Here is a 25,867-nt window from a genome sequence, read left to right as displayed (position 1 = left end):
CTATATACTACTTAAATATGCATAGTGTCTAGACATAACAAAAAAATGGATTTAGAAATTAAAATGTCATAATTTTGAATGGACGGAGTAATCGATTTGCTTTGAATAGATTTTGGTGAGTCACCGGAGGCTCAATTGCACGCATGAGAATGAAGTGTACAATCACGCAAACATCGTTCAAACATAAATCCCCGATTTGAATCCTGTTCCCTTCGACAATTATTTACTCTTGCTTGCATGATGTCAAACTGGGCCTAAAATAGGATCAAGTATGATATGGTTACATCGTTATATGACCTTATCTTGTTATCAAAGTCACCTATACATTTTCATATGCATTCTTCCTCGAGTTGGAAGATGATGAATTCTCCGGGTCATTGATGTACACTACCTATCATAGATGCTAGAGCATCTACTACAAAATAAAAATGCAAAACAAGTCAATATAAGATTCATATAGTTTTAACGTATATAAGATAGAACATGATTTAGAAAACTATGAAATTGAATTTCATGATTTTCTAAGCTAACATAAACTTTCTATAAATTTTCAAGGCTAAATCAGATTTTAGGATTTTTAATTGCATAACTTTTTAGGATTTTTTTTAGATTACACAGTACAACGCAGAGACTCAACACGCATGCACACTCACCCCTATGAACACACGTACGCAAACCCTACCCCTATGAGTACCTTCGAAGGACTGAGCCGGCAAATCTTGAAGTTCACGAAGTCACCACAGGCGCCTCGCTGTCGACGGGCACATCGCCTACCACTTAATGCATAGCGCCGGAAAATTCTGAAATAAATCCAGAATAAAGTGCTGCGCCCAGGATTTAAACCCTGGGTGGGAGCCCCCAACCAATGGTCTTTGCCATTGCGCCGTGAACCCCTTGTGGATGTTATTGGACTCAATCTACATGTATTGAGGTGGATTGAGGCGAATCCAACTATATCCAAACAAGACCTTAAAGTTTTTTTTTTCAAAAATAGTGTCTGTCCAAAAACTATCTAAGAAGTACAATTTTCTCTTTCTCATGGTTGATATGGCGCTACGTCAGACAAAATGCCCATACAAAATCGCTCGGGGTGCCAAAACAAATGGATTTAAATTTGGGAAAGAAATTAAGAATCTAGTTTTATAAATAAGAAGAGAAATAGAACCATCACAAAAGTTAAGGGTGTTTAAAGGACCTTTTCCGTCTCCAAACGTGTTTCTGGGCTGTTCTTGCACTTGTGAGACGTGACCTTGTGGGCCTTAGTTCTATTAGGCCAGCCAATGCCGTGGCTCGTGGCCCATAAAATTTGCCAGCAGCAGCGAGGCCTGCCTTGTAACAACCATGGCCCATCTCTAATGAACGGGTTCACGGGCTATTATTCGGCCCATAACCGTCAGCCCGCCCTACAATGCCTCCGCCCGCAGCCGCTTGGAAGAAGATGCGGCCCACGCGGCGTGGCCTTGTTCTGTTTCCTCGGGAGCAGCGCCGACCCTCCAACGCCTCAAAAGCAGGCCCCGGAGTACTGCTGTACTGGTACTGGCAGAGGGAGCAGCGGGCACGAGAGATGAAGAGGGTTTTCCACCGCGCGGTTTCTTGGGGTCAGGCGGAAACCCTCTTCTCCTCCAGTCCACGCCGGCCGTGAGGAGGGTTCCGTCGCTCCGGTATGCCGGCGGCAGCGACCCCGTCCCCGTCCCCTTCGCTCAGGAGTCGGGTGGTTCTCCGATCTCGCTTCCTACGTTCGTTCGTTTGTTTGTTTGTTTTTTTGTGTGGAGAGATCACTGTTTTTTTTTTTTTTTGACAAATGTGGAGAGATCACTGTTGATTTGTCTCTCTCCCTCAGCGTCTGGCTAGTTTCAGTTTTGGCATGCTTTTGAAACGTCGATCGAGATCGTGGCGTAGATGAGTTTCTTTTTTTTGCTTTCCTGTTACTGATTTCTTGATTTTTGCATTCGCCCGATGATGCTGGCGATGACCCTCTCTGACCCGTTGAATGGATGGATGTATAGATAGATAGATAGATCAGATCGGATCGGATCGGATTTGAACTCCATGGGGTTACGTCTTTGCGTTAGCAAGGTCGGAGCCCCCTTGAATGGCTAATGCAGTGTCGGCTCGTCCGTCCTCTGGATGTCGAAGCATGCTCTTGCTCACTCAGGCCTTGTTTAGTTCACCCCAAAATTCAAAAACGAACAGGGCCGTGCCTCCTCCTCTTCTCCCTCCTCCCATCTACTGGCACTGCAAGTGCAAATCAGCCCACTGCATTAGCTTCTGATGGAAATCAAACAAACTTGTCAATCTGAGGGCTATTTTGCAAAGAAAACATTTCTGTGTGTCCATTGTTACTGACTTGAGGATCTCTTGCAAAGCAAATATTTCTGTGTGTCAATTGGAATTGACTTGCGGACCTCTTTTTGAGTTTACAAATTTTAAAACATTCAGGGTGCTGAGGTTTACTACCTTGTTGTAGGAAATGATTTTGCTGGATGAACTATGTATCTTATTATCTTTTAATAAATACATCACTCATCCCTGTGCCTCATGTATATTATTGCTACTACTTCCATAGTTTGAATTCTAATTCTACTATTATAGTTGCTCGTCTTGCTTGTACTAACAACTGTTATCCACTGTTTTTGTTGAGCTTTAGTGAATTAATACCATAAAAACTGTAGCACATATATTGATACTGTTACGATTGTATCAATTTATTTTAGGCCATTTTCAAGTTTCACCGTGTCGTTGCTTGATTTGCTTTTGCTCCGATGATGCTGAGACTTATGGATTGATGCATAAATGAGCTGGTTGATTTGCTTTTGCTCCGATGATGATGAGACTTGTGAATTGATGCACAAATGAGCTGAAATGGATTTGAGCTTGGTGGGATCAACTTATGCAGTTTCAAGGTCGTAGTTCCTCAAATTACTTGTGCTGTTTTGCCATCTCCACAGTCCATATTCTCGGTGCTTAGGCAAGCCGAAGTATTTGATGAAATGAAGTGGTCAAACTGGCGACTGGCCCATTGTCTGCTTTTCTTTCTTGTCTTCCTTTCCTCTAGTTGTCAGTGCTGGCATGATTGCCGTAGTAATCATCCTTGACATGTTCTTTTACCAATCATCCCCTGGGACATGCCCAGCTTCTAATGTTGGAGCCTGCTGCATTAGCCTTTTATGAAACATGGCATATCATGCCTATGGCATGGTCTGAGACCATTTGGTAGAGTAGGCCATTTGGTTATTTTGATTTTCCTTCCCTTTTTGTGATGGACTTATCTGTCCTGAGGCCTCAATGCCTTCATTTGGTTCTATCATGGAGAGCTAGGTGTCATTCTCAAGTGGAAGTTGGTCTTCTGTTGTAAGATGTGAACTGCAGGCATTTTGTGATCCTTTTTTTGAAAAATATTTTTGTGGTTTCACCTCTGCTGTCACCTTTCTTTTTTAATTGTTTTCCTACACTTAATTTAATCATATTGCACTCCATCTTTGCACCCCATTTGTGAGGTTCTCCAATCTCACTTCTTACATTTGATTTGTTTTTTTTTTGAGAGAGATCACAGTTGATTGTCTCTGTCCCTCTGTGGTGTAGATGAGTTTTTTCCCCTGCTTTCCTGTTACTGATCTTTGCGGCAGATGTTTGGATTTTTGCATTTGCCTGATGATGATGGCGATGACCCTCTGACCTGTTGAATGGATGGATGGGTATCAGATTTGAACTTCACGGGGTCACTCTGTTGCGATTGTAAGGTCGGAGCTCCCTTGAATGGCTAATGCAGTGTCAGCTCCTGTCTTCTGGGTGTCGAAGCATGCTCGGGGCTCGGGTCGGTTGCTCGCTCACTGTACTGACAGTGACAAGTGGGACTGCCCTTGTGGCAGACTTATCGCCTCCTCCTCCTCCTCTTCCTCTCTTCTCGCTCCTCCCATCTACTGGCACTGCCAAGTGCAAATCCATCAGGGCTTGGATTGATCTCTCTTTCTCCTTGTGCAAATCCGTCTTCTTCTTCTTCTTCGAGCCCTTAGAATGTGCTCTGGTGCCAGCGTTGGAGCCCACTGCATTAGCTTCTGATGGAAATCAAACAAGGTTGTCAATCTGAGGGCTATTTGCAAAGAAAACATTTTTGTGTGTCCATTGGAATTGACTTGAGGATCTCTTGCAAAGCAAGCATTTCTGTGTGTCGATTGGAATTTACTTGCCGTCTTGCCGACCTTTTCTTGAGTGTACAAATTTCAAAACATTCAGGGCGCTGAGGTTTACTACCTTGTTGTAAGAAATGATTTTGCTGGATGAACTATATATCTTTGAATAAACACATCACTCATCCCTGCCTCATGTATATTATTTATTATCACTGCTACTTGCATAGTTCTAATTCTAATTCTACTATTATAGTTGCTAGTCTTGCTTCTTGGTGCTAACACCTATTGTCCACTGTTTTTGTTGAACTTTAATCAATTAATAACCATCATATACTACATATATTGATACTGTTATGGTTGTACCAATTTATTTTAGGCCATTTTCAAGATTCGCTGTCTCGTTGCTTGCTTTTGCTCCGATGATGATGAGACTTGTGGATTGATGCATAAAAGAGCTTAAAATGGATTTGAGCTTGGTGGGATCAACCTATGCAGTTGCAAGGTTGTAGCTCCTCAAATTACTTGATTAAATTTCTTTCCTTTTTTGTGATGGACTTTTCTGTCCGAGGCCTCAATGCCCTCCTTCATTCGGTTCTATCATGGAGAGCTAGGTGTCATTCTCAAGTGGAAGTTGGTCTTCTGTTGTAAGGTGTGAATTGCAGGCATTTTGTGATTGCACCTATCCTGTCACCTTCCTTTTTTAGTTGTTTTCCTAAACTTAATATAATCATATTCGGTACTCCATCTTTGCACCCCCATTTGTGAAATTGTGGCTGCACCGAGTTCCTAGTTTGAAGATATAGTGACTGCCCATCTTTTAGACAATTAATGACATCATTACCTTTAATAGTTTCTAAAAAAATTTGATGCCCAATGATGAAAACCGAATATGCAAAGATGGCATCTCTCCTCCTCCTCCTCCTCCTCTCTCTCTCTCTCATTGTCTGTCTGTCTGTCTATGTCCCTCTCTCCCTCTCTAGTGTGTTGGTGCACATATATGCTTGTGCAGCAGCGACTGCATATTGTCATTAAATGGCTGTCTGGTAGAGGCTGATCTTATTGAAATACACTTGTCGACTTGTCTTGTGCCATCAATGGATGCTGTTTCTTTGAGACCTGAGGGCAAGCTTTTTACTTATCTTACTCATATATACCCATTTTGAATTTCTTCTTTATATAAACAGATTTGAAGTTTCATCTGCCAGGTTTGCCTCTGTAGTTTGATGTGGGGTTCTCTTGCATTCCTTCCATTATTTTAGATTGATATTAGTTTTGCACTCCCTTTTTTCCATATATGAGGAATGGGTTTGCCCAGGAGTTCATATGGTATTATGGTATCTTTTGTTTCTTGATATACTTGTTTTGTTTCTTTGGTAGTATTTTGTATTTCGTAATTCAGCTGTGGAAACACAGCAGCTTTTAGCCTGATGGTGCTCATATCATAAGGGCGTCTCCTTGTAATCTGTGTTCTGTATGAGGTCCAAGTGAGGTAATTGTTACAAGTTGTAGTTCCTAAACTGTGCAGTGCATTGCTAGTTTCTCTGTTGTGTTCATACTGAAGCCTGGTTAGGGGCAGAGAGAGATACACTTACTTACAGATGGTCATAGCCGTGCAGTGTCCCCATTTTGCACTCCTGCCTCTTCCTGAGTTTTGTGCTTGCCCAATGACGATTGTGGTGAACCCATCACATCACCTAATGAATGGATGGATAAATAGATCAGCTTGGATTTGAGTCCATGAGGTGACCCTATATGTTTTTGCAAGGTCGGACCTCCTTAAATGGCTATTGCAGTGGTGGGGCTTCTCGGTGCTCTTTGTGCCGTAGAGCCCACAAAAGGTAAGCCTATTTGTGGGTCTGTGGACATGCCCACTTTCATCTATAAGGAATTGGATTACACTCCTGCTCCTCCTTTGTGCCAGCACTAAAGCCCACTGGGTCAGCTTCTGATGGAGATCAAATCAGGTTTGTGTGCTTTGTGATTGTCTGTTGTATTGTGAATTAAAAAAAGGGCTATTCGATAACATGGATATTTCAGTGTTTTGATCGGAAATGATTTGACATCCTCTTATTTGTGTTAACAATCTCCTAAACAATCAGACTCCTTTTTTTTTAAAAAAAAAGAGCAAACATTCAGGGTTTCATATTTTGGTATCCCATTTTGTGATTATTGTTTTTGTTTTGGCCTAATGATGATGAGACTGTGGATGGATGGATGGACATGGATTTGAGCTTGCTGGGCAAGGGCAGCCTATGCATTTGCAAAATTGTAGTTTCTGAAATGGCTTGTTCTATGTTGGCTTATCCATGATCTGGGCGCTGAAGTATGCTGAGTTATTGGATGACATGATATGGTAAAATTGTCTCTAATACTGACACATGCTCAACCAAGTGGTTGGCACGTTGTCCCTAAACCCCAAACCCCCCCTCTGTCTCTTTGTGCCTCTGTCTCTTTGTGCCACTGCTGGCATGCTCTTGTCATCGTCGTCCTCGTTCTCGTCGTCTTCTATTCTTCTGATCTCTCAGGACATGCTCCAGTGCCAGTGTTGTATCCCGCAGCATCAGCCTTTGATGAAACATTGGGTTTCATGCTTGTCACATAACCTGACTCTCTGAGGGCTATTTAGTAATCTGAACCATTGATGATTTGGTATTTTTGTTTCTTTCCCTTTTTATGATGTTTTCATCTCCCTGAGTAAAGATCTTCCTTTGGTCTGGTTTATTGTGGAAACCTAGGGTGTGTTTGGTTTGTTGCCCCAGTTAGCCTGGATAGCCCAATGTAGCCAGGCCAGCCCAAACCTGCCCTCAGGTAGCCAAGATGGGGCTGTTTGGTTGTTAGGCTCACCCTGGCCTGGTTTATATGTTGAAGTGTCTGGTTTGATGTAATTCTTCTTGGCTAGCCAAGTGTAGCTGACTTAGGGCACTCACAATGCAAGACTCTATCACAGAGTCCAAGATAATTAACTACATATTATTTATGGTATTTTGCTGATGTGGCAGCATATTTATTGAAGAAAGAGGTAGAAAAAATAAGACTCCAAGTCTTATTTAGACTCTAAGTCCACATTATTCAAGGTAATAAATAATTTTAGACTCTATGATAGAGTCTGCATTGTGAGTGCCCTTATGGGTATTTGAACTGGTAGCCTTACCCCTTCCCTTACCCTAAACCCTAAACTGTATAATTAGTTATCTTTTTTATCTATATTTAATGTTTCATACATGTGCCGCAAGATTCGATGTGACGGGAAATTTTGAAATTTTTTGGGAACTAAAGCCTTGTTTAGTATATCCCAAAATCCAAAAAGTTTTTAAGATTCCCTGTCACATCAAATCTTACGGCACATGCATAAAGCATTAAATATAGATGAAAACAAAAACTAATCACACAGTTTGACTGTAAATCGCGAGACGAATCTTTTGACTCAGTTAGTCTATGATTGGACAATATTTACCACAAACAAACGAAAGTACTACAGTAGCGAAATCTAAAAAAATTTCACATCTAAACAAGGGCTAAACCAGGCCTGAACATGCTGACAGGTAGGGTGGCCTATTACTGTCTCTGCTTTGCTTTATGTCTTTGGTGCCCTCCACCATCCCACTTGTTGCAGTGATAACTGCAGTTGTCATTGTCCTAATCGACAGCTACTGTTACCTCATGAGTCGTGGCCTGCTGTGCCTTTGGGCTTTGATGTAACATGATGGCATATGCCATCACATAGTGCATGAGGGCCATTCGGTAATATATACCTCTTGCATTGCAAATCAGTAGCCTTCTTTAGTCAGGATTCTTAGGAAGAGCTTGTTGGTATGTCGCTTTTCCACTGGAAGTTGATTCTCTTTTTTGTAAGATGTGATTTTGCATTTTGTGTTCTAATTTCTGGTTATATGCCTATGTTTCCCCCTCATCTCTTATCGGGGTCCCATTTTTTCGGTGTTGCTTTGTAGAGTTTCATATTATATTGTAAATATCTGTTTCAATCCCAATTGTGACCTTTTAGCTGCATCAGGTTTCTGGTGTGATAAATTGTGAATGCTGCACAGACATGGCGAATGTTTTTGAGCAAACGTTATATTGTTGTGCCCAAGTTGTCCTTGCTTTGCTGTTTCCATTTTCTTGCTGTTAAGTTTTATATAAGAAGAATTATAACCATGAAATTTCACAGCTCTGGCATCAGTTTTTGCAACCAACCATGGTTTGGAGCTTCCTCTTGGATAGTGGATGACACAAGAGCTGTTTCTTCCTACAAACAACTGTCCAGTGATGGAAAACTTAGTATGCACAGATTCTGGGATTCTTCTTGAATTCCATGACCCTTATTTTAATAGATTCTGAAACGCATCCATAGGTGGTAATACCGTCTTCTTATTGGGTCCCAAAGCTCAGTATCTGCTGTGCAAAATCATGAGGCTGAGTGTGGATTGTCATGTAATAGATAATACAAAGTTTGTGGGCCATGGTTTCATGACATTTCCTACAATTTTCAGTGTTTTTGGTCAACCAACATTAGATTTTGAATCCTGATATATATAACATTGTACTTTATGACCGTATAATAATCAAATTGTGACATTTGTATCTGAACTGTACTATTTGTTTCCTCCCTTATGAATGTTTCCGAGAAATGGGCACATCTATGATTCTTTCGTTACTATGTTGATATGGCTAATCCTGGGTTTGTACCATAATGCTACTCCATTCCCAAATGTCGGTTGTTATAATTTTGCGCTGAGCCAATTCTCATACTCTGACCAAGACTACAAAAAATGAAACATTTCAGACATGAAATTTGTTTTATGAAGTGGTTGCGTTTGGTTTGGACAACGTGGGATGAGGCAAGTCTATCCTAGTTTTCTGGGATGGAAGCTAAATTTGTCAGCCATTCAGTAGTGTTTTTTTCACAATAAATTAGCGAACAGTCTGCTATGGCTTATTAGTCAAATGAACATTGCTTCGCTGATTTGGGTGTGGTTAGAGGGAATCAGTAAATCCCAGAAAGTACATGTTAAAATACTATTCACGGATTTATTGTAAGAAAAATACTGTTAAATGATCGATAGATTCGGTAGATAAGCTCAAGCGAACAGGTTAGCCTATTTAGGAGAGCTTAATTATTGAAAAAAATCCAGATTCACGAACATCCACCGTGGAGCAGCTCAAATATTGTAGCGCCTGGCACCAGATAAATCTGGTGGTGCTAAAAAAATCATCACCAAGTCACAAACTTCACAAGCTCTTAAATTTGGTAGTTTCAATATGTCCTAATATGTTCCAGCTGAATATCATCACTTAAGCATAGAGTTAGCTTTTTAAAAATATTTTTCACTTGCATTTCACTGCATCGGTCTAGTGCATATGTAATGTGGTTGCATGACTATCTATCCTAAACCTGACAACACACTCTATTGTGTCTCGAAAACAAAACGCCTAATAATTACTTTTGCCTTTAGGCTTGTTTTCACCTTTTCATCTTCTCCAAGTGTGAGCTTGCTCCGTTTATATTGGTCACCCTTCAACCAAACTGTTAAATCATCTTGGTGTGGACTTTACCTAGCTTTAATCAACAATTAGCAAAATATAAGTTCACTAGCTATCTCAATTTCTAAAACCGAACATAGGCTCTCAACAAGAACGATGCTACAGAGGCCAGAGGTGGGCATTACTTTAGTGCAGGGTGACTGGAGAGAGGCAGGTAGTGGTGCGCTGGGTGACTCTGTGGGGTGGCGGGCGCTGGGGCAAAGAGGGATCTAGGTATTATATAGTTTCTAAAAATTTTCAAAATTTTCTGCGGTAAGTACATGAAATTAAATATAGATTAAAAAATTAACTAATTACATAGTTTATTTGTAATTTACGAGAGGAATCTTTTAACCTAGTTAGTTGATTAGTCCGTAGTTAGACAATAATTATCAAATACAAACAAAAGTGCTATAGTAGGCAAAACAAAAAAATTTCGTGAACTAAACCAGGCCTAAGCATGGGGGGTGAGAGAGAGAGTTACTGGTGATCTGGTGCATTATCTTCACCAATAATTAAAAATGATATTAGACCACACCATTATTTTCTTATTAGGAGGGTTATATTCGAGAGTTATTGGAGATGCTCTTATGAATATTAAAGGTTTATTTAGGACTACTCCAACTCCACTACCTATGTTCCACAAACTATACTAGAACAACTCCACAAAAACATGAAATTTCTAGAACACCCTTTTAAGTGCTCTGACAACTCTACCGTTTTTTTAAGCTGAGTTGTGTGGAGCTAAACATGTTTAGGTGAAAAACATGGAGCAGAGAGATCCCAAACACGTCCTAAACTAACAGCTTGGATCAGATATTGGAATTTGTCAAAATAGTTGCCTTTGTAATTAGGATACTTTTGGTCCACCGTTCAAGCAAACCTTATTATTCTTGTTTATACAACACTCAGCCACATTCACAAGGAAACAGTAAGGCTGACAACAGATCAATTTTGAATGGCGTGACTTCTTGATCACGCACAATCACCTAAATGTTTTCCACTATTCCTAAATAGCTGCCAAAGAAAACTAAGAGAAACAGAAGTCTAAAAGGAAAAGAAACCCTGCAACTTCTAAGATAAGAACATCAGGGGCTCAGGGCTGTGTCATTTCTACCATTCCATGGAGTTGGTTCTTCTAAGATCTTGTGATGATTTTTTCCTGATGACTGGAAATACCCTTTCAATTAGCTGCACAAACAGGTTAACATCTTTAATGAATGAAAAAAAAAACTGTTGCATGTTTGCATTTGCAGAGTACTCAACTAACCATGGGAATAGATTGAGAAAATCATGATAGTATAGACATAGAAAAAAAATCAGTGTTGAACCTTTAATTGCTATGCTGGAATAATTGGAAACTATTTTTCATTATGTATATGAACTGTTGTAGAAAAAACACCCTCCTCTGTATCGATAGTGAAGAGGGTCCAAGGCAAGCGAACTTATCATCACTATTTTTCAGCCATAAAACAATATTTTTCTTTCACAACAAATCAGCATCAGCATCAGCATCAGCATCAGCATCAGCAGCAACACTACTATTATTATGATTCTTCAGACTGACAAGCAGTATAATGCTATGAGATAATTATCAGTAACAGATTAAGCCAGTGGCAGAACTTATTAATATAGCATCAGATGAAAACGTATAACTAACGCACAACTGTTATAGCCATACACTCTTCAGAACTCAGATTACAATCAAAGATGAAAAAAAAACATTCTTTCCAGGCATTGCAAGCAAATGAGCTAATTAAATTTCTACCCAAAAAGGAGATTTTTGCCAAATGGAATTTGAGATTAAAAAAGGGAAAAAAATTGTTACATTGCATGAAAATTGAAAAGTGATGCCGAAAATTTGTTTCTCACTGAAATCATCTGGAAGCATAATACAAGTTTAGGTTCAGAAATACATGTTAATTTGACTGCCAAAAGCATATCAAAACAATTACCTAGGCTAAACATGATTTCAAGCAATTATATTGATAACAAAGCTTACCTCCTTAAGCCTGTTTTGCCGTCGGTCCTCCTGGAAAAATAATGGTAAAATAAGATCAATTAATGGGTAGACCTTATACCAAAAGTGTGAGACATGAATATATAGATAACCAGTGTCTCTCATGTCTCTAAATATATATCCCCCCTATTTTGTATTCTGTTAATCTAATTCTTTAACAATAAAAGTCTGCACAAAACCTCTATAAGTAATCCATACATGTAATGTAACAAAAGAAAACCTAGACTATGATAAATGATTTAATGAACAAGGATATCCGAGTACATGACAACACAAAAGGAGATCAATTTTTGGACAGAGTGAAATGCGCTATTTTTTGATAAACTCATTTATAGGTACGTAAAGTCTCAAAGTGATTATCTAGATCCTCTAAGTTTTCAAGTGTTTTGTACAATTTGTGGATTCAGGCCCATGACTGAACCTAGAGTGAACTTAGAATGAACTACTTTAGAAGTTAAAAGGATTGAGATATCACTTTGAGAATTCATAGACCTAGATGAGAATACAGAAAAAATTTAAGAACCCGCTGTGTATTTCACTCTCAGATAAATCGCCCAGCAAATGTATGACAGTTAGACTCAGTTCTCCAATGGTAAAATGCCCATATTTTTTTCATTCTTAATAATGCCTCTGAATGTAATGGTAAATGGTTCACGGCTGTTAAGATAAGCCACACTTTCAAATAAAAAAAATTAAGAGGGAGGGAGATTTATTTCGTAATAAATAAATCTGGTTCCCATTCCCTTTGGGGTGTTCATGTGCCTGATATTATCTTTGTCATTTCCTCCCAACCCCAACAACCACAGCTGCACAGTGAGCTACTGAGCTCTTGCCATTCGTGGAACCACCAGCTGAGCAGTTACACAGTGCTTGTACTATGAAATGTTCTGGAATAAAGCAACGGGAACAAGATGTGGCCCGGGGGCCGGGGCATGCTTGAACGGATGCAGAGTGCAGAACCAAGAATAATACCTGCTCCCTTAACAGTTCTGCTTGCTCCTCCTCGAGCTGCATAACCTGCGATTCCAGCTCCGCGACATACGCCTACATACATATGGGACCAACCGAAAAAATCAAAATCAACCCAAGTCTAGTCTGCACAGAGAACAGCTCAAAATTACGCAAGAATGAATCAAGTTCTGCGCACCACCGAGACATTTCAACCCCCCTTATTACCTGTTTCCTGTCCCTGGACCTGGCCGCGGACTCGCGGTTCTTGATCATGCGCTTCTGCCGCTGCATCACGGCGCGGTCCGCGGGATCCAGAAGCGCGCGCTTCCTGGTGCTTCCCCTCCCGCCGCCTACTCCTACTCCCCCCGCCACGCCGCTCCCTGCCGCATCCCCTCCGTCAGCGTCAGGGAACCCCAGCGCCATGTTCCCCTCCAAGACCGCGGCCCTGGCGCAGGAATCCCTGGCGAGGAAATCCTCCAGCGTCATCTCCGCGGCGCCGCCTCTGGACCCGCCGGTGCCGGAGCAGGCGGCGGGAGGGGGAGGGAGGAGGACGGGCGCCGAGAGCCCTCCGGCGGCGGAGATCTCCTTCCACACCTCCTCCGACGTCCGCCGCGCCACCGCCGCAGCCGCAGCCTCCGGGGCCGCCGCCGCCGCCGCCGGGGAGGGCTCCGCCGGTCCGGCGCCGGCGGCGGCGTTGACGGCGTCGGGGCCGTAGATGTTGCGGATGATGTCGTCCATGTTCATGGATCCGATGCCGCTGCTGCTCCTGAATCGCGCGAGGTCCGAGGACGACGAGCCGGCGCCGTGCTGCGGCGGGGACGACGACGCCATCACCCGCGACGACGCCATGCGCCGGGGCGCGCGCGGCCGGCCCACACGGCCCAACGTGGGGGGGAGGCGAAAAGGTAAGGGTGGGGGAGAAAAAAAAACTCACAGACAATCCGCCATCCAGCAAGGAGGAGGAGGTCGGGTGAGGGTCGGCTCGGCTCGGCTCTCGCTTTCCGCTCGCTCTTGAGCGTATTGCGTGCTGCGCTGTGTGTTATCGTCTTGCGCGGTGCTCCGTTGCCTCTTCTTCTTGTCCCGGGACCGGGAGGACCGGAGGAGGGAGGGGCGGGCAGCCGCAGCCGGGGGAAACAGTGATGGGAGAGCGGTCTGCGTCCGCGTCCTCGGCGGCTGGAGGGGCGAGACGAGGGGAACCGAGCGAGCGAGAGAGATAGAGAAGCGACTGCGACTGAGTCTGCTGAGCCTGAGAGCCTGGAATGGAAAGGTTTCCGGGTGGATCGGTGGTGCATGCGCACCGCGGCCCAATTTTTTAAAATTTAGCCTTTTTAAAAAAAATTCTTTTGGACCTCTAGAAGACTTAGGCCTTGTTTAGTTCGCAAAATTTTTCGTTTTTGGATACTGTAGCATTTCGTTTTTATTTGACAAACATTGTCCAATCACGGAGTAACTAGGTTCAAAAGATTCATCTCACAAATTACAGGTAAACTGTACAATTAGTTTATATTTTCGTTTATATTTAATGCTCCATGCATGCGACCAAAGATTCGATGTGACGGGGAATCTTGAAAATTTTTGCGAACTAAACAAGGCTTTAATCTCAGTTTTGGATCCAGAGGGTCGACGCCACGTCTCGACGCCATGAATTACGGCGTCGAGGTCTCTGGCTGTGCCAGCGTGGCTTCTGACGTGGCAGAGACCTCGACGCCGTAGATCATGGCATCGAGCTCGACGCCATAGATCACGGCGTCGAGCTCTAAACTATATAACAGACGACGCGGCCACCGCCGCGGTCGGCCACCAGACCTAAGGTGGCCTGCGCGGCGCAGGCGAGGCGGGTACGGCGGGCGGACGCGGCGCGGCTGCACGGCCTCGGCGCGGCGATGCGCGCGCGACGCGTCGGGCCGAGCGCGGCACGGCGGGCGGGCGAGGCACGGCGGGCGTGGCGGGTGGGCGAGACGCGGCACAGTAGATTACAGGGGGAAAAGCACGGTGGCCGGAACAAAAGCCGTCGCAGAGGCTGGTTTCTTCAGCAACATGCATCATGCTTTGTGGCTGGACACAACGGACAAAGCTCTGAAACAAACAGTGGCGAAACCATCATGGCCGGCCAGTTTTGACATTTCGGCACGCTGGTAAAAAAAAGGACGAGAAGCTAGCTTCCAAGAAGGCAAGAACGGGATGAACTCTCCTGCTATGCGCAGGACGAGAAGTTTAGAGCTCGACGCCGTGATCTATGGCGTCGAGCTCGACGCCATGATCTACGGCGTCGAGCTCTCTGCCACGTCAGAAGCCACGCTGGCACAGCCAGGGACCTCGACGTCGTGATCCATGGCGTCAAGACGTGTAACCTCGGCGCCATGAAGCATGGCGTCGACCTCCTGGGTCCAAAACTGAGATTAAGTTTTTCAAGGGTCCAAAAGAGAATTTTTTTTCAAAAAAGGCTAAATTTTAAAAAATTGGGGCACCGCGGTCGCGAGCGCGGCTTTCTGCGTGTCCTCTGTACTTGACGGTCGTCGAACTACTGTCCAGTGAACTGCCTGATACTGACACGATCGGTGGTGGGTGAGTGAGTGATTCCTCGTGTCTCCTCCGCCGGTTAGGTTCTCACTTCTCAGGTTGTGGTTCAGCTTGATCGCCGGCGCATCAGATGAGAGATCTAGCAACCAATGCGGCACGTACTAGACGGACGGCAGAGGGAAATGCCGAAGGTGACCAGATAGACAGGTTCGGATCTCAGGGCACCTCCAGCGGTCGTCGAAGTAGCCTCTCAAATCTATCGGATGTGGGAGAGAGAGCATGCAGCTTTGTTTTGTTTGGTTGATAAATCATGTCAGAAAGTATTGTTGGCTAATTTATTATGAGAGAAAACATTGATGAATGGTCGATAGATTCGACTCATAAGCCCAAGTGAACAAGACATCTCGCTAGGGATGACCAAAGTGCTAGTAGCGTGGGACCGTTCTACGCTTCATGTTTGGAAAACATTTACATCCCGAAAACATTTAGGTTCAGAAAACACGAATATTCTCATTGTCACATTATAAAATGATACCATAAGTTCTCATTTTCATTCCTTTCTGGGAACGGAGACCGGAATTGGTTGCTATGGTTCGGATCGTACAAGGGTAGATTTTCAGCTTTATTATATTATCGGAGACAAGTGAGAACCTCAACACATGAAAGACATGTTTGGTTGCACGTCATAACTTGCCAAGGTCAAAAGTTTATTACCTTTGGCCGCTACTTGGTTGTCGTGTAAACTTTGACTGCGGCCTTGTTTAGTTCACCCCAAAAAGCAAAAAGTTTTCAAGATTCCCCGTCACATCGAATCTTGTGGCACATGCATGAAGCATTAAATATAGACGAAAGCAAAAACTAATTACACAGTTTAGCTGGAAATCGCGAGACGAATCTTTTGATCCTAGTTAGTCCATAATTGGATAATATTTGTCACAAACAAACGAAAGTGCTACAGTACCGAAATCCAAAATCTTTTCGGAACTAAACAAGGCCGCCTTAGTTGTTGTTTTGCTTTCATGGCTTGTCGCTTTGTCTGCGGCGGTGGCGTGGCGTGTCATGGCCATTCTTCTTGGCACATAGTTGTGAGTTGTGACCCCGCTGAACTTACGTATGTGGTCAGTTGTGACGTGTAACTAAACAAGGAGAGAGACAGATGTACAGTTGAACTTATTTATTATTGATAGCCTATGTTGGATTTTATGTGCATATACTGTGACACTAACAGAAAAAAAGGTGTGCCGCATGCGAGCACTTAGGCTTAGTGTGAGCGTGACATGTACGGGCCCAGACCACTACGATATGGTGCAGGTGAGCTAGTTTTGCAACCGGAGCAAAATGATGATGCATGTCTGTTATGGCCTCATCGAAGGAGCCATCACCAGAATGGTTATTGTCTATTACTCAGAGTTATCCATGCGAGTACTCCATGTTGATAGTCTGTCACTCGTAGTAATGCTTCTAATTACTTTGTCATGATAATTACTCTTCTGATTGTCCATCACTCGCAATAATGTTTGTGACTACTCTTTCAATCGTTCATCATTGGAAGTAACGTTTGTGTGAACTGTGATTACCCCACTATACCAATTGCTCTTAGATAACAATATTCGCATGCATCTAGGTTCTTCCCCATCCGTTCTGGTGCATAAAGAGGATGTGTCTCCCTTTTGTCCCATGTGAATATCAATCCACTACGCCACTTCATATTCTTTATTGTTAGGGATGGAAATAGTTTTTACGGGACGGGTCTAAATCCTTCTCCGTGTTTTGTGGAATTGGGGCCTAACACAATTTTGTCGTAGGGCGGATTCTAAATTTCCTCCTTGGGTTCCCAATGGAGCCTCAAAGTAATATCACTATAAATATAAGTAGTCCATCTACGAACAAACCATGGTATAAATGGTCCTTAGCTCCTCCTATGTCCTACCTCTGCTTGTCACCCGCTAGCCTTAACTTCTCCTGTCTCTCTTTGATCCAAGCCACATCATCGGTCCATCTCCTTCTCTACAACCTCTCATCTTCCAACGTTGCTATAGTGCTTGGCATAGAACAACTTGCCAAGTCGCTCTTCTTGGCGCCCCACTCCCAGAGCCCTCCCTCAACCCTGAGCTGAAGCGTGGCACAAAATTGTCAAAAAAAAAGAAGCGTGGCACAAGAAGATGAGAAAATCACAATCATATTGTGTAGCAATGGGTTTTAACAAAGGTTTTCAATTTCTTTAGCTAATGGTTTATACAGGGCTAACTGTAATGTCCGCCTCCACGAGGCTGGGCTCGCTTACATGCGAGAGCTTTTCTAGGACATAGTCAGCCCTCAAAGACCACACCAGTCTTTTTTGCTCACTTTGTCCTCACTCATGTGCACTCGAGAAGTATTTCCCAGTCGGTCACCTATCTCTAAATTTTTTTAGGTCCAGTACACTTAACTTTAGAGTTCTTTAGAGATAGACTTCCGAAAAAAAAGTTATAATTTATTGGTATGAGTATCATATTAATCCTATTAAGCTCTTGACCGAGACGTTACACTAACCCTTTAAAACTATGTCAGGACTCATCCAGCTTACCATGTAGTAGGTAGTCACTATATGGTGGTCTAGTGCTCTTTGTTCAGCTCCTTAGTTATATTTTCCTGAAGCCATTGCTTCCTCCATCGGCTTATGGATGCATTCCGTCGGCAGTGTTTTTGCATGCCCTCTTGGCACATGAGAATTTAAACGGTTTTATAGTTGGTCATTCTTTATTTAGCGTTTAAACGGTTTAGACAGTGTTTAAACGAATTAAAACGGTCTAAATTGTTTTACACAATATTACAAAATATGTGTATTTTTAATGTAAAATCAATTATTCCAACATTTATTATGAAACTAAAAAAATCAATTATTTAGTATATATATATTATGCATGTTAGAAGAATTAAATATATATATATTTATGCATGTAACAAATCAAGTGTACATATTTATAAATATAATAATTTTAACTATACAAAATGTTGATGTAAAATTCAACTACAATTACCTAGTATTTGCCTAAATGTCCGTTTAAACAACCATTTAGTCCGTTTAATATCGTTTATAACTCTTCCCTTTAGGCCATTTAGACCGTTTTTCCGTATTTTCACCATTTAAACGGTTAACCATTTAACTTCTCGTTTACCCTCTAAACAAAATAGTTTACTACTGTTTAAGTTGTTTAGGCAAACAATATGACCGCTAAATGGTTTGCTTCTCCATTTATCGAAGCCTGTTTAACTTTCTGTTTACCCCCCCCCCCCCCCCTAAACAAAACGGTTTGTTATAGCATATGTCGTCGAAACAAAACAATATGGCCTCATCTTATCACCGTCCTAAAACCAATAGTCGCATTCATGGGAGCACATGAACCAGGGATGTTTGCTTCCTATGTCTAAAGTTTAATCTTCGTCACATCAAATATTTGATACTAATTTGGAGTATTAAATATAAATTATTACAAAACTAATTGCACATGATATGTGACTAACACTACTACAAAAAAAATTACAAGGCGTTTTCCAGATGACCTCAGAGGCGGGCGCTCATTTAAACCGCCGCGGTTAATGCCTCTTATTAACCGAGGCGGTCATAAGTAACCGCCACACAAAATTGATTTACCGAGGCGGTCATTTTATTTAGTGAGGCGGTCAAAATGTCCGTCTCGGAATGGTTTACGGAGGCGGGCGTTTGTAAGGCTACCGTCTCGATTAATTAGGCCAAGCCCGCTATCCAACACAAGCCCACTACCACGTCTGACTATATAAACAAAAGACAAACCCTAACTCACCTCACCCACCCACAAAAGCGCCGCCAATGGTGCAGCGCCCAGAGCCTCGCGACTCCGCTCTCCTCGTTCTCCCACCGACGTGACTCCTCCTCCTGCTTGCAATCTCTCCCTCTCCCACCGGCCGCTCTCACTCGCTCACTCTCACTCACCTTTAGAGAGACCATGGCGTGGATCTGGGCGCCGCAGTGGCGCGCTCTCCCCCACGGTGCCCCTCCTCTCTGCTCTCTCTTCGCCACAGAGGGGGCTCCCACGGCCGTGCTGTGGTGGTGGCTCCCTCCCTTAGGCCGCGCGCATAGGTACTAGCGGCGGAGGGCTCTCTGGCAGCGGCTCTTGCGACTTCGTCCTCTCCGGCAGCGGCTCCCTCTTCCTCATATTCAGCAACGACGATGCGGATCCACCTTCCTAGCGCATAGACCAGGGTGTGACGCCTCTCTCTTCCTCAGATCCAGCAGATCAAGAGCGGTGGCGCCCCCCAATGGCGGATCGAGGGTGTTGCTGTCCTCTGGCAGCGGATCTACGTGGTGGTGATGTTGCGTGTACACGGTGGCTGCGGATGCGCGACGTGCTGCGGTGGTGCCCCTGGCGGCGACGGTAGGTCCAGATCAAGGCCCGTTTAGGGCTGGGTTTGAGCTTTTGTTTTTTTTTTGTCTTTTATTTGATTAACCGAGGCGGGCAACAAAATGCCTCGGAAAATGTCTCCATTTAGCGTGACCTTTCATCTGAGGCGTTTTCGTTGCCCGCCTCGGTTAATCCAAAATGCCCGCCTCGGAAAAGATTTTCTGTAGTAGTGTAATTTGCAAGATGAATCTATTAAGCTTAATTAGTGCATAATTTGACAGTGTGGCGCTACAATAAAATATGTGTTAATGATAGATTAATTAGTCTTAATAGATCTGTCACATGAATTAGAGCCACGGCTTTCTGTAATTAGTTTTATATTAGCTCATGTCTAATAATTATACTACTAGCTAATTAGTATCAGACATTTGTGATGTGATAAAAGACTGAACTTTTGCCCCATGTTATCACCGCTAGCTAGATTCTGCCAGTAGTAGCTTAGGTTAATTAATGATGCACAATTTGGTACGAGCGCATGCAAGCTCCGTTTTAGTGTGCTGAAGAGGGTATGAATCGTGGATTCGTGGTACGTGGAGCATCACACACTGATGAGCACCTACAGCTAGCCAAGCAGCTGGGGTCTGGCCTGGGGAAACCAAGACATGGAACCAAGAACGGTCCGTCGACTGCATAGGCCGGCCGGTAGCGTCCAAACACGGCGAGAGCCGAGAGAGGCAGTTCGCCGGAAATCCGGCGGAGGCAGCGAGCCCAAATTTGTGGCCAAGCCGGCCGCCCGGCCGAGAGATGGCAACGCGGACATGCGATGCGAACCTACGCGCCAAACAAAATAAACACGAGAGGTCTGCCGTCTCCACACGGCGCGGCACACGACACCACGAAGTCGAAGTCACCGGCTCACCGCCGTGTGTCTCGCATCGCCGATCGGATCCCCCCGTCCCGTCGTCGTCCGTCGTCCCGCTGAACTCCACGTGTTCCTTCCTCCGCTCCCCTCTCCCCGTCCCGGCCTCCTTGAATTGGCCCGCCATACGCCGCCGTCCGATCCTCCGGTGGTAAACCCAGGAGAGACCGAGAGATCAGGGCTCGCGCGCCGCCTCCGGCCACTGATCACCACCCGCCCGCCATGTCGTCGTCGCACCCTCTCCACTCCTCGTCGGGCGTGTCCGACATGGACGAGATGGCGGCGGCGACAGCGCGCTCCCAGGCCGCCGCCGTCGTCGTCGTCCCCGCCGCGCGGCCCTCCTCCCCTCCCCGCGCCTCCATCCCCGTCGTCTCTTCCTCCGCCTCCGCGCCTTCCCAGCAAACCGCTGCTGCCGCCAAGCTCCCATTATTCTCCGCGGCGGTGCCCGCGTCCACCTCCGCCGCCTCGGGCTCCATCTCCGTCCCTATACCTATCGCCTCCGACGGGTTAGGCCCCGAGCCCAGCACGCTCACCGAGCCCGTCTGGGACACCGTCAAGCGCGACCTCGCCCGCATCGTCAGCAACCTCAAGCTCGTTGTCTTCCCCAACCCGTTCCGCGACGACCCTGGCAAGGCGCTGCGCGACTGGGACCTCTGGGGCCCCTTCTTCTTCATCGTCTTACTCGGACTCATCCTCTCCTGGTCGGCCACCGCCGCCAAGGTAATCCCAGCATCTCCATGGGTTTTCAGCTACCTGGAACAGACAGAATCCCATCGGTATTCAATTATTCAATTAATTTTATCTAACACGATCACTATGTTTGGAAACCAGTAAAATGCCCAAATGAGAAGTGTACAAGTAATTCAGTCATTAAGTTTATCAGGCTGGCTAGGGATCACGTACGTATTGCGACATCCAATGTTAACGCTTTGATCACTTACATGTTGAGTGCAGCAATTGGACTACCCTGTGTGCCTGGCCCTCACCTCTGCCTCTCTGCCATGATTCCGTCATTTTTTGGGCTAAACAGACCCCTAATGTTAGAACTGCGTTTCAGGCATAATAGAGATAGTTGTAAGAGCATGCGGTAAATTGACTGGATTGCCTATGTACTTTACGTTCGTTAATTATCTGAGTGATTGTATTGTAGTGTAAAAGTTTCGTTGGTTAAAAAGAAAAAAAATAGTATAAAAGTTTCCAAACCCAAAGTTTTCAACTTTCTGGTATCCCCCATAGAATGTCAAATTGGGTTCACGCATGTTGAAGCTATTCATATCCGAAAAACAATATGCCTTAGTTCAATAGGTCAATGTGTATATTTCAATTTACAGACTTTGAATATTCTTCCTAGACTTGGTAAGTGAAATATCTGCTCCGATGTTCAGTACAGCGGCCTCTTATGGAAATACACCCATAGCAGTGAACAACAATATTGGAGTTGATACAGAGTCACCCAAATTCTTAATCTTCAGGGACGAGTAGCTAGATCACAGTATCTTAGTTTACTAGAGAACTCGATCAATGCTTCAATAGAATGTCTTTAACCACAGATGCGCACATGTGTCTCCTCTAATGTATGTTTTATGAACTTGATCATATTTTTTAAAGATTAACAGAGCATTATTCTTTGTAGACTTAACAACTCAAACTATGACTGATATATTGTTTCTTTTATACAATGTGATGCGAATTGTATCCCATACTAATTTCAGTTGCTTGGCTTTTGTTTCTGTAGTCTCAAGTGTTCGCTGTTGCTTTTGCCGTATTAGCTGCTGGTGCTATAGTTCTCACACTCAATGTTCTACTGCTGGTACGCCTCTCTCCTCTACTCTCATCTCTCTTATTGTGACTTGAGACAGCACCCAAATTGCCATATCAGCTGATAACTGACACTGTAATATTTGGCGATGACTGTAACGATTTGCTACAGGGTGGCCACATCATCTTCTTCCAAAGCCTCAGCCTTCTCGGATACTGTCTGTTCCCGCTGGATGTGGGGGCTCTGATCTGCATGCTTAAGGACAGTGTCATACTAAAGATGGTCGTGGTGACGATAACATTGGCATGGAGCTCTTGGGCAGCATACCCCCTCATGAGTGCTGCTGTTAACCCAAAGAGAAAGGCCCTGGCGCTGTATCCCGTGTTCCTCATGTACATCTCAGTCGCCTGTCTCATAATTGCTATAGATTAATTAAGAAGGGGATGCATGGTTTCTATAGAACTATCAGAAATACAGGATTTTGTTTTCTAGGTAGATTGATCATCAAAGCGCGTACTCTTTTCTTCTTGTCTGCTTGGTTCACATTGTTATTGTAGCTTTTGCTGACTGCTTCAATACCTTCTTTTTTTCAATTTTGTTTAAGAATAATTAAGTCGCAGGAATTTAGTAGAATGTAGTCAATCTATCAAATGTTATATACAGATGTCTTGCTGTTTCGCGTCAATGTAAATAATCTGCAGTGGAGTGCTGAAGACTGAATGAGTCAATATATGCACTCTGTGTGTTTTACCACCATTTTGTTTTGGTGCGTGGACTTGTGGAACAGTTATTAGCTTTGCTCGGTTCTCGTTTTAAGGAAGTATACTCGATGTATTTGGACGATTGCGTGTTGGATGAGAGTGATGAAAGAAACTGCCACGCAAATCGACACGAACCGTAATTGGAAATGCCGTGGCTGCTCATCCATGCATACGTACAGGTTGGTACCATACATGAACAGAACGGACCTGCAGTCTCCATCCAGTTCAGACCTCCGATCCAAAGCCCTGACTCTCTGACTGCACGCACGACTGAAGACCGGCACAGATCAGACTATCATCAGAGACCTCTGAGTTCTGGTGCGATTGATCCCCCATAACGCGTTTAGCCTCCACAGTTTTTTTTTCTAAGATCGCCATGACGTCCTAGATCATTCGCCGACGGTACTGTACGTGCGAGTACTCGCTCCTCCTTGGTCCAGGTCAATGCATGCCGCCACAGCCACAGCCACTACGACACGGCCCCGTCAAGACGAGCCAGTACGCGTGCTGATCTGATCGAGCGCATGACATCGGAGGTCAAACTACTCGTTCCGTGTGCCAGAGTCCCGCGTTCTCTTGGGTCGCCGTGGAAAACATCGAAAATATATTTACGCTTGCTTAGCCTGTGTGTGAAAAAACAAAAACTCTTATGACACTGTCCCTTCAACATTGGCATACAATAGTAGAAAAAATTGGAGGACGTCGGGTCGCGCATTTCAGAATTGGAGATAGAGGTCGCGGGTCTTCTTTATCTCTAGCGCGGGCGCAGTCACAAGCACGAGAAGGAGAAGGGGAAGCGCATGAGGCCGGGAGAGGGAGAAGAGACACATGGGACAGAGGTCGTGCCGCCGCACGACGTTGCAGTGGTCGCGTAATACCTTTTGTGAACACAAACTCCACAAAGGACCGTGTGATATACTCCCAATGGAATCCGATAATGATAATATGATAACAAATAAGTTTATACTCAAGCAATACGTAGTAGTGTGATTTGCGTGGAAGGTCCAGTCCAAGACTCCAAGCCGACCTCAAACTCTCAAAGGTGTCGCAGCGCAGCAGCGAAGGCTTAGGCGGGCCAAACGCACGAGTCCAAGGAGGCTCCAATTTGCAAGCAAAGCCTCAGAACTCGGGAACGGAAAAAAAAAAAAAAGGAACGGGGGCCGCGTCCGCGTCTGCTTCGTGCCGCCTTCCGAGTCTTTCCTCGGCACCTCCTTCAATTCTCGCGGTCGGTCTCTCCCAACACGCCGTCGCCTCCTATATTAGCACGCACACCGTCCAAAGCCGCACCGGCCTCACGCTATTTTACGACCGCTAGCTGCGCCTTGATCGTCCTCGACCTCCGTCGTCGTCCTCGTCATCGTCCTCGATCCATCTCATCTGGCTCGTCTCTGATCGTGGGCGGGCGGGCGGGCGGGCGGCTATGTTGTTCCCGCCGGAGGCGGTGGTGGTCCAGCCTATGGCCGGGTCTCGTTCGGTGGCGCCGGGGGGCACGGACCAGCTCGACCTGGAAGCCGCGGAGCAGCTCATCCAGCTGAGCGGGGGCGACGGCGCTGCCGCCGCCGACGCCGGGTCGGAGAGCAGGAGCGCGGACAGCGTCAAGTGCCGCAGGAAGGACAAGGAGAAGGAAGACGCGGCGGTGGAGAGCCGCCACATGAGGAGCCCCGGGAGGATTATTCCTGCCGCTGCTGGGAAGGATGACAACGGCGCCGGCGGCGAGTCGGGTATCAAGGGCGTGGACAGCAGCTTCGCGGCGTGCAGCGCCACGGCAGCTGACGACGTGGTGGAGAAGGGGAAGGTTGTGGTGGTGGAGAGTTGTCGGAGTCGGAGGACCGCCGCCGCTGAACGGTTTCCCGCGGGGAAGAAGGATCATCGCGACGGCGGCATCGGCCGCGGGGAGGCGAGGAAGAGGCCGAGGTTCCGGTTGGTGGCGGATATTTACAGGGACACGGAGCCGAGACGACTTACAGCCGGTGGCGGCGAGGGCCACGCGGGTCGTGATCCACCGGAGGGCGAGAGGAAGAAGGAGACGAAAAGAGCGCGGCCGACGAGGTGATCGCCATCGTTGCTGAGGCGATCGAGCAAGGCGAGACGATCGGCGCAATTAGCTCGTAGGCGTAGGAAAGGATCGATTTGCAGATTAAGATTTGCAATAGAGGCATAGATCATACAATAGATAGATGGCACTTAATGTGCTTGCAAGCACATTAGTTTCAGCTTGCAAATGTCTCATCCAGGCGTGGAAGCTCCAAATGTCGAACGGTGTTCTTCACCTGGAAAGTATGGATAGTTATTATTTAGATTAATTAATTGGTTGCTTGTATTAGTTTCAGCTTGCATTAGATTTTACGTAGCATAAAATGTCTTGGTGTTTGATTCTTTAGAATCTGATGATAGCCATAAGCATAGCAGCCCTCATATCTTATAAAGGATATCGCTGAGTAAGAGGAAAGCTTTGCACCGTATAAGAACGATACAGTTGAAGAAAACCCTAAATTACGATGTTAAAACAACAAGAGATTAAGATTTTGGTAAGCTAACCACAAATTCTATAAACACGTCTCCAAAAGAGTATAAGTGATTATCGCTCTCTCACAATCCTAATTAAGCCTATAAGACATTCTTCCCTATATAAAAATCTAGTTTAATAAAACTTGTAGCCTAATCCTCCTCACTAGTGCTCCTAGTTGCTTTTTACAAGCCTTAGATGAGACCTTCTTTGTTATCTTAGTTGATGCCTATGGCCGCCCTTTGTTTTTTTTTTTTTACATTTAGTTCATTACACCAATATCACAAAGTACGAGTGAAAGTCTTTTAACGAAAACAACATAATTTTACGCAAACACAACATTCTCAACCACTTTTGGTCCTTAGAGAACTCAGGTGCGTATAGACAAAAACATACGCTAGAGCGGGGATACCTACAAGG

The 25,867-nt window shown here is 44.8% G+C and overlaps 2 protein-coding genes and 1 long non-coding RNA gene across 4 annotated transcripts; 2 read left to right on the top strand and 1 right to left on the bottom strand.

Annotated features, from left to right (window-relative positions):
* Window positions 1,527-8,725, top strand: LOC110430540. The gene is made up of 2 exons (XR_002447887.1): window positions 1,527-1,711; window positions 8,299-8,725. It is a non-coding gene; the product is annotated as an uncharacterized LOC110430540 (long non-coding RNA).
* Window positions 10,470-13,956, bottom strand: LOC8058517 (G-box-binding factor 4). Of its 2 annotated transcripts, none has more exons than XM_002439821.2 (4): window positions 12,847-13,937; window positions 12,643-12,714; window positions 11,653-11,682; window positions 10,470-10,841 (listed from the first exon to the last, which is right to left on the bottom strand). In XM_002439821.2, exons 1-4 carry the CDS (start codon window positions 13,468-13,470, stop codon window positions 10,764-10,766), a joined length of 804 nt encoding a protein of 267 aa, XP_002439866.1. In that variant the 5' UTR covers window positions 13,471-13,937; the 3' UTR covers window positions 10,470-10,763. The 2 variants fall into 2 exon arrangements, with proteins under 2 accessions (XP_002439866.1, XP_021304113.1); XM_021448438.1 differs by lacking the exon at window positions 10,470-10,841 and adding an exon at window positions 10,848-11,531 and having other exon boundaries at window positions 12,847-13,956.
* LOC8058516 (protein YIPF6 homolog) lies at window positions 20,362-22,929 on the top strand. The gene is made up of 3 exons (XM_002441120.2): window positions 20,362-21,141; window positions 22,157-22,231; window positions 22,352-22,929. The coding sequence occupies exons 1-3, from the start codon at window positions 20,644-20,646 to the stop codon at window positions 22,610-22,612; spliced, it is 834 nt and encodes a 277-aa protein (XP_002441165.1). The 5' UTR covers window positions 20,362-20,643; the 3' UTR covers window positions 22,613-22,929.

This window comes from Sorghum bicolor, chromosome 9 (genome assembly GCF_000003195.3).
Source record: "Sorghum bicolor cultivar BTx623 chromosome 9, Sorghum_bicolor_NCBIv3, whole genome shotgun sequence".
Taxonomy (NCBI): domain Eukaryota; kingdom Viridiplantae; phylum Streptophyta; class Magnoliopsida; order Poales; family Poaceae; genus Sorghum; species Sorghum bicolor.
This window is presented reverse-complemented; position numbering and strand designations above follow the sequence as displayed.

Excerpts from the sequence above, each read along its gene's own strand:
- LOC8058517 (XM_002439821.2), bottom strand. The coding sequence starts at position 13,470 with ATGGCGTCGTCGCGGGTGATGGCGTCGTCGTCCCCGCCGCAGCACGGC. Across the intron at positions 12,715-12,846 it reads GGTCCAGGGACAGGAAACAG|GCGTATGTCGCGGAGCTGGA; the intron begins GTAATAAGGGGG and ends ATATGTATGTAG. Across the intron at positions 10,842-11,652 it reads GGCAAAACAGGCTTAAGGAG|CTAATTGAAAGGGTATTTCC; the intron begins GTAAGCTTTGTT and ends CTGTTTGTGCAG.
- LOC8058516 (XM_002441120.2), top strand. The coding sequence starts at position 20,644 with ATGTCGTCGTCGCACCCTCTCCACTCCTCGTCGGGCGTGTCCGACATG. Across the intron at positions 21,142-22,156 it reads GGTCGGCCACCGCCGCCAAG|TCTCAAGTGTTCGCTGTTGC; the intron begins GTAATCCCAGCA and ends TTGTTTCTGTAG. Across the intron at positions 22,232-22,351 it reads CACTCAATGTTCTACTGCTG|GGTGGCCACATCATCTTCTT; the intron begins GTACGCCTCTCT and ends GATTTGCTACAG.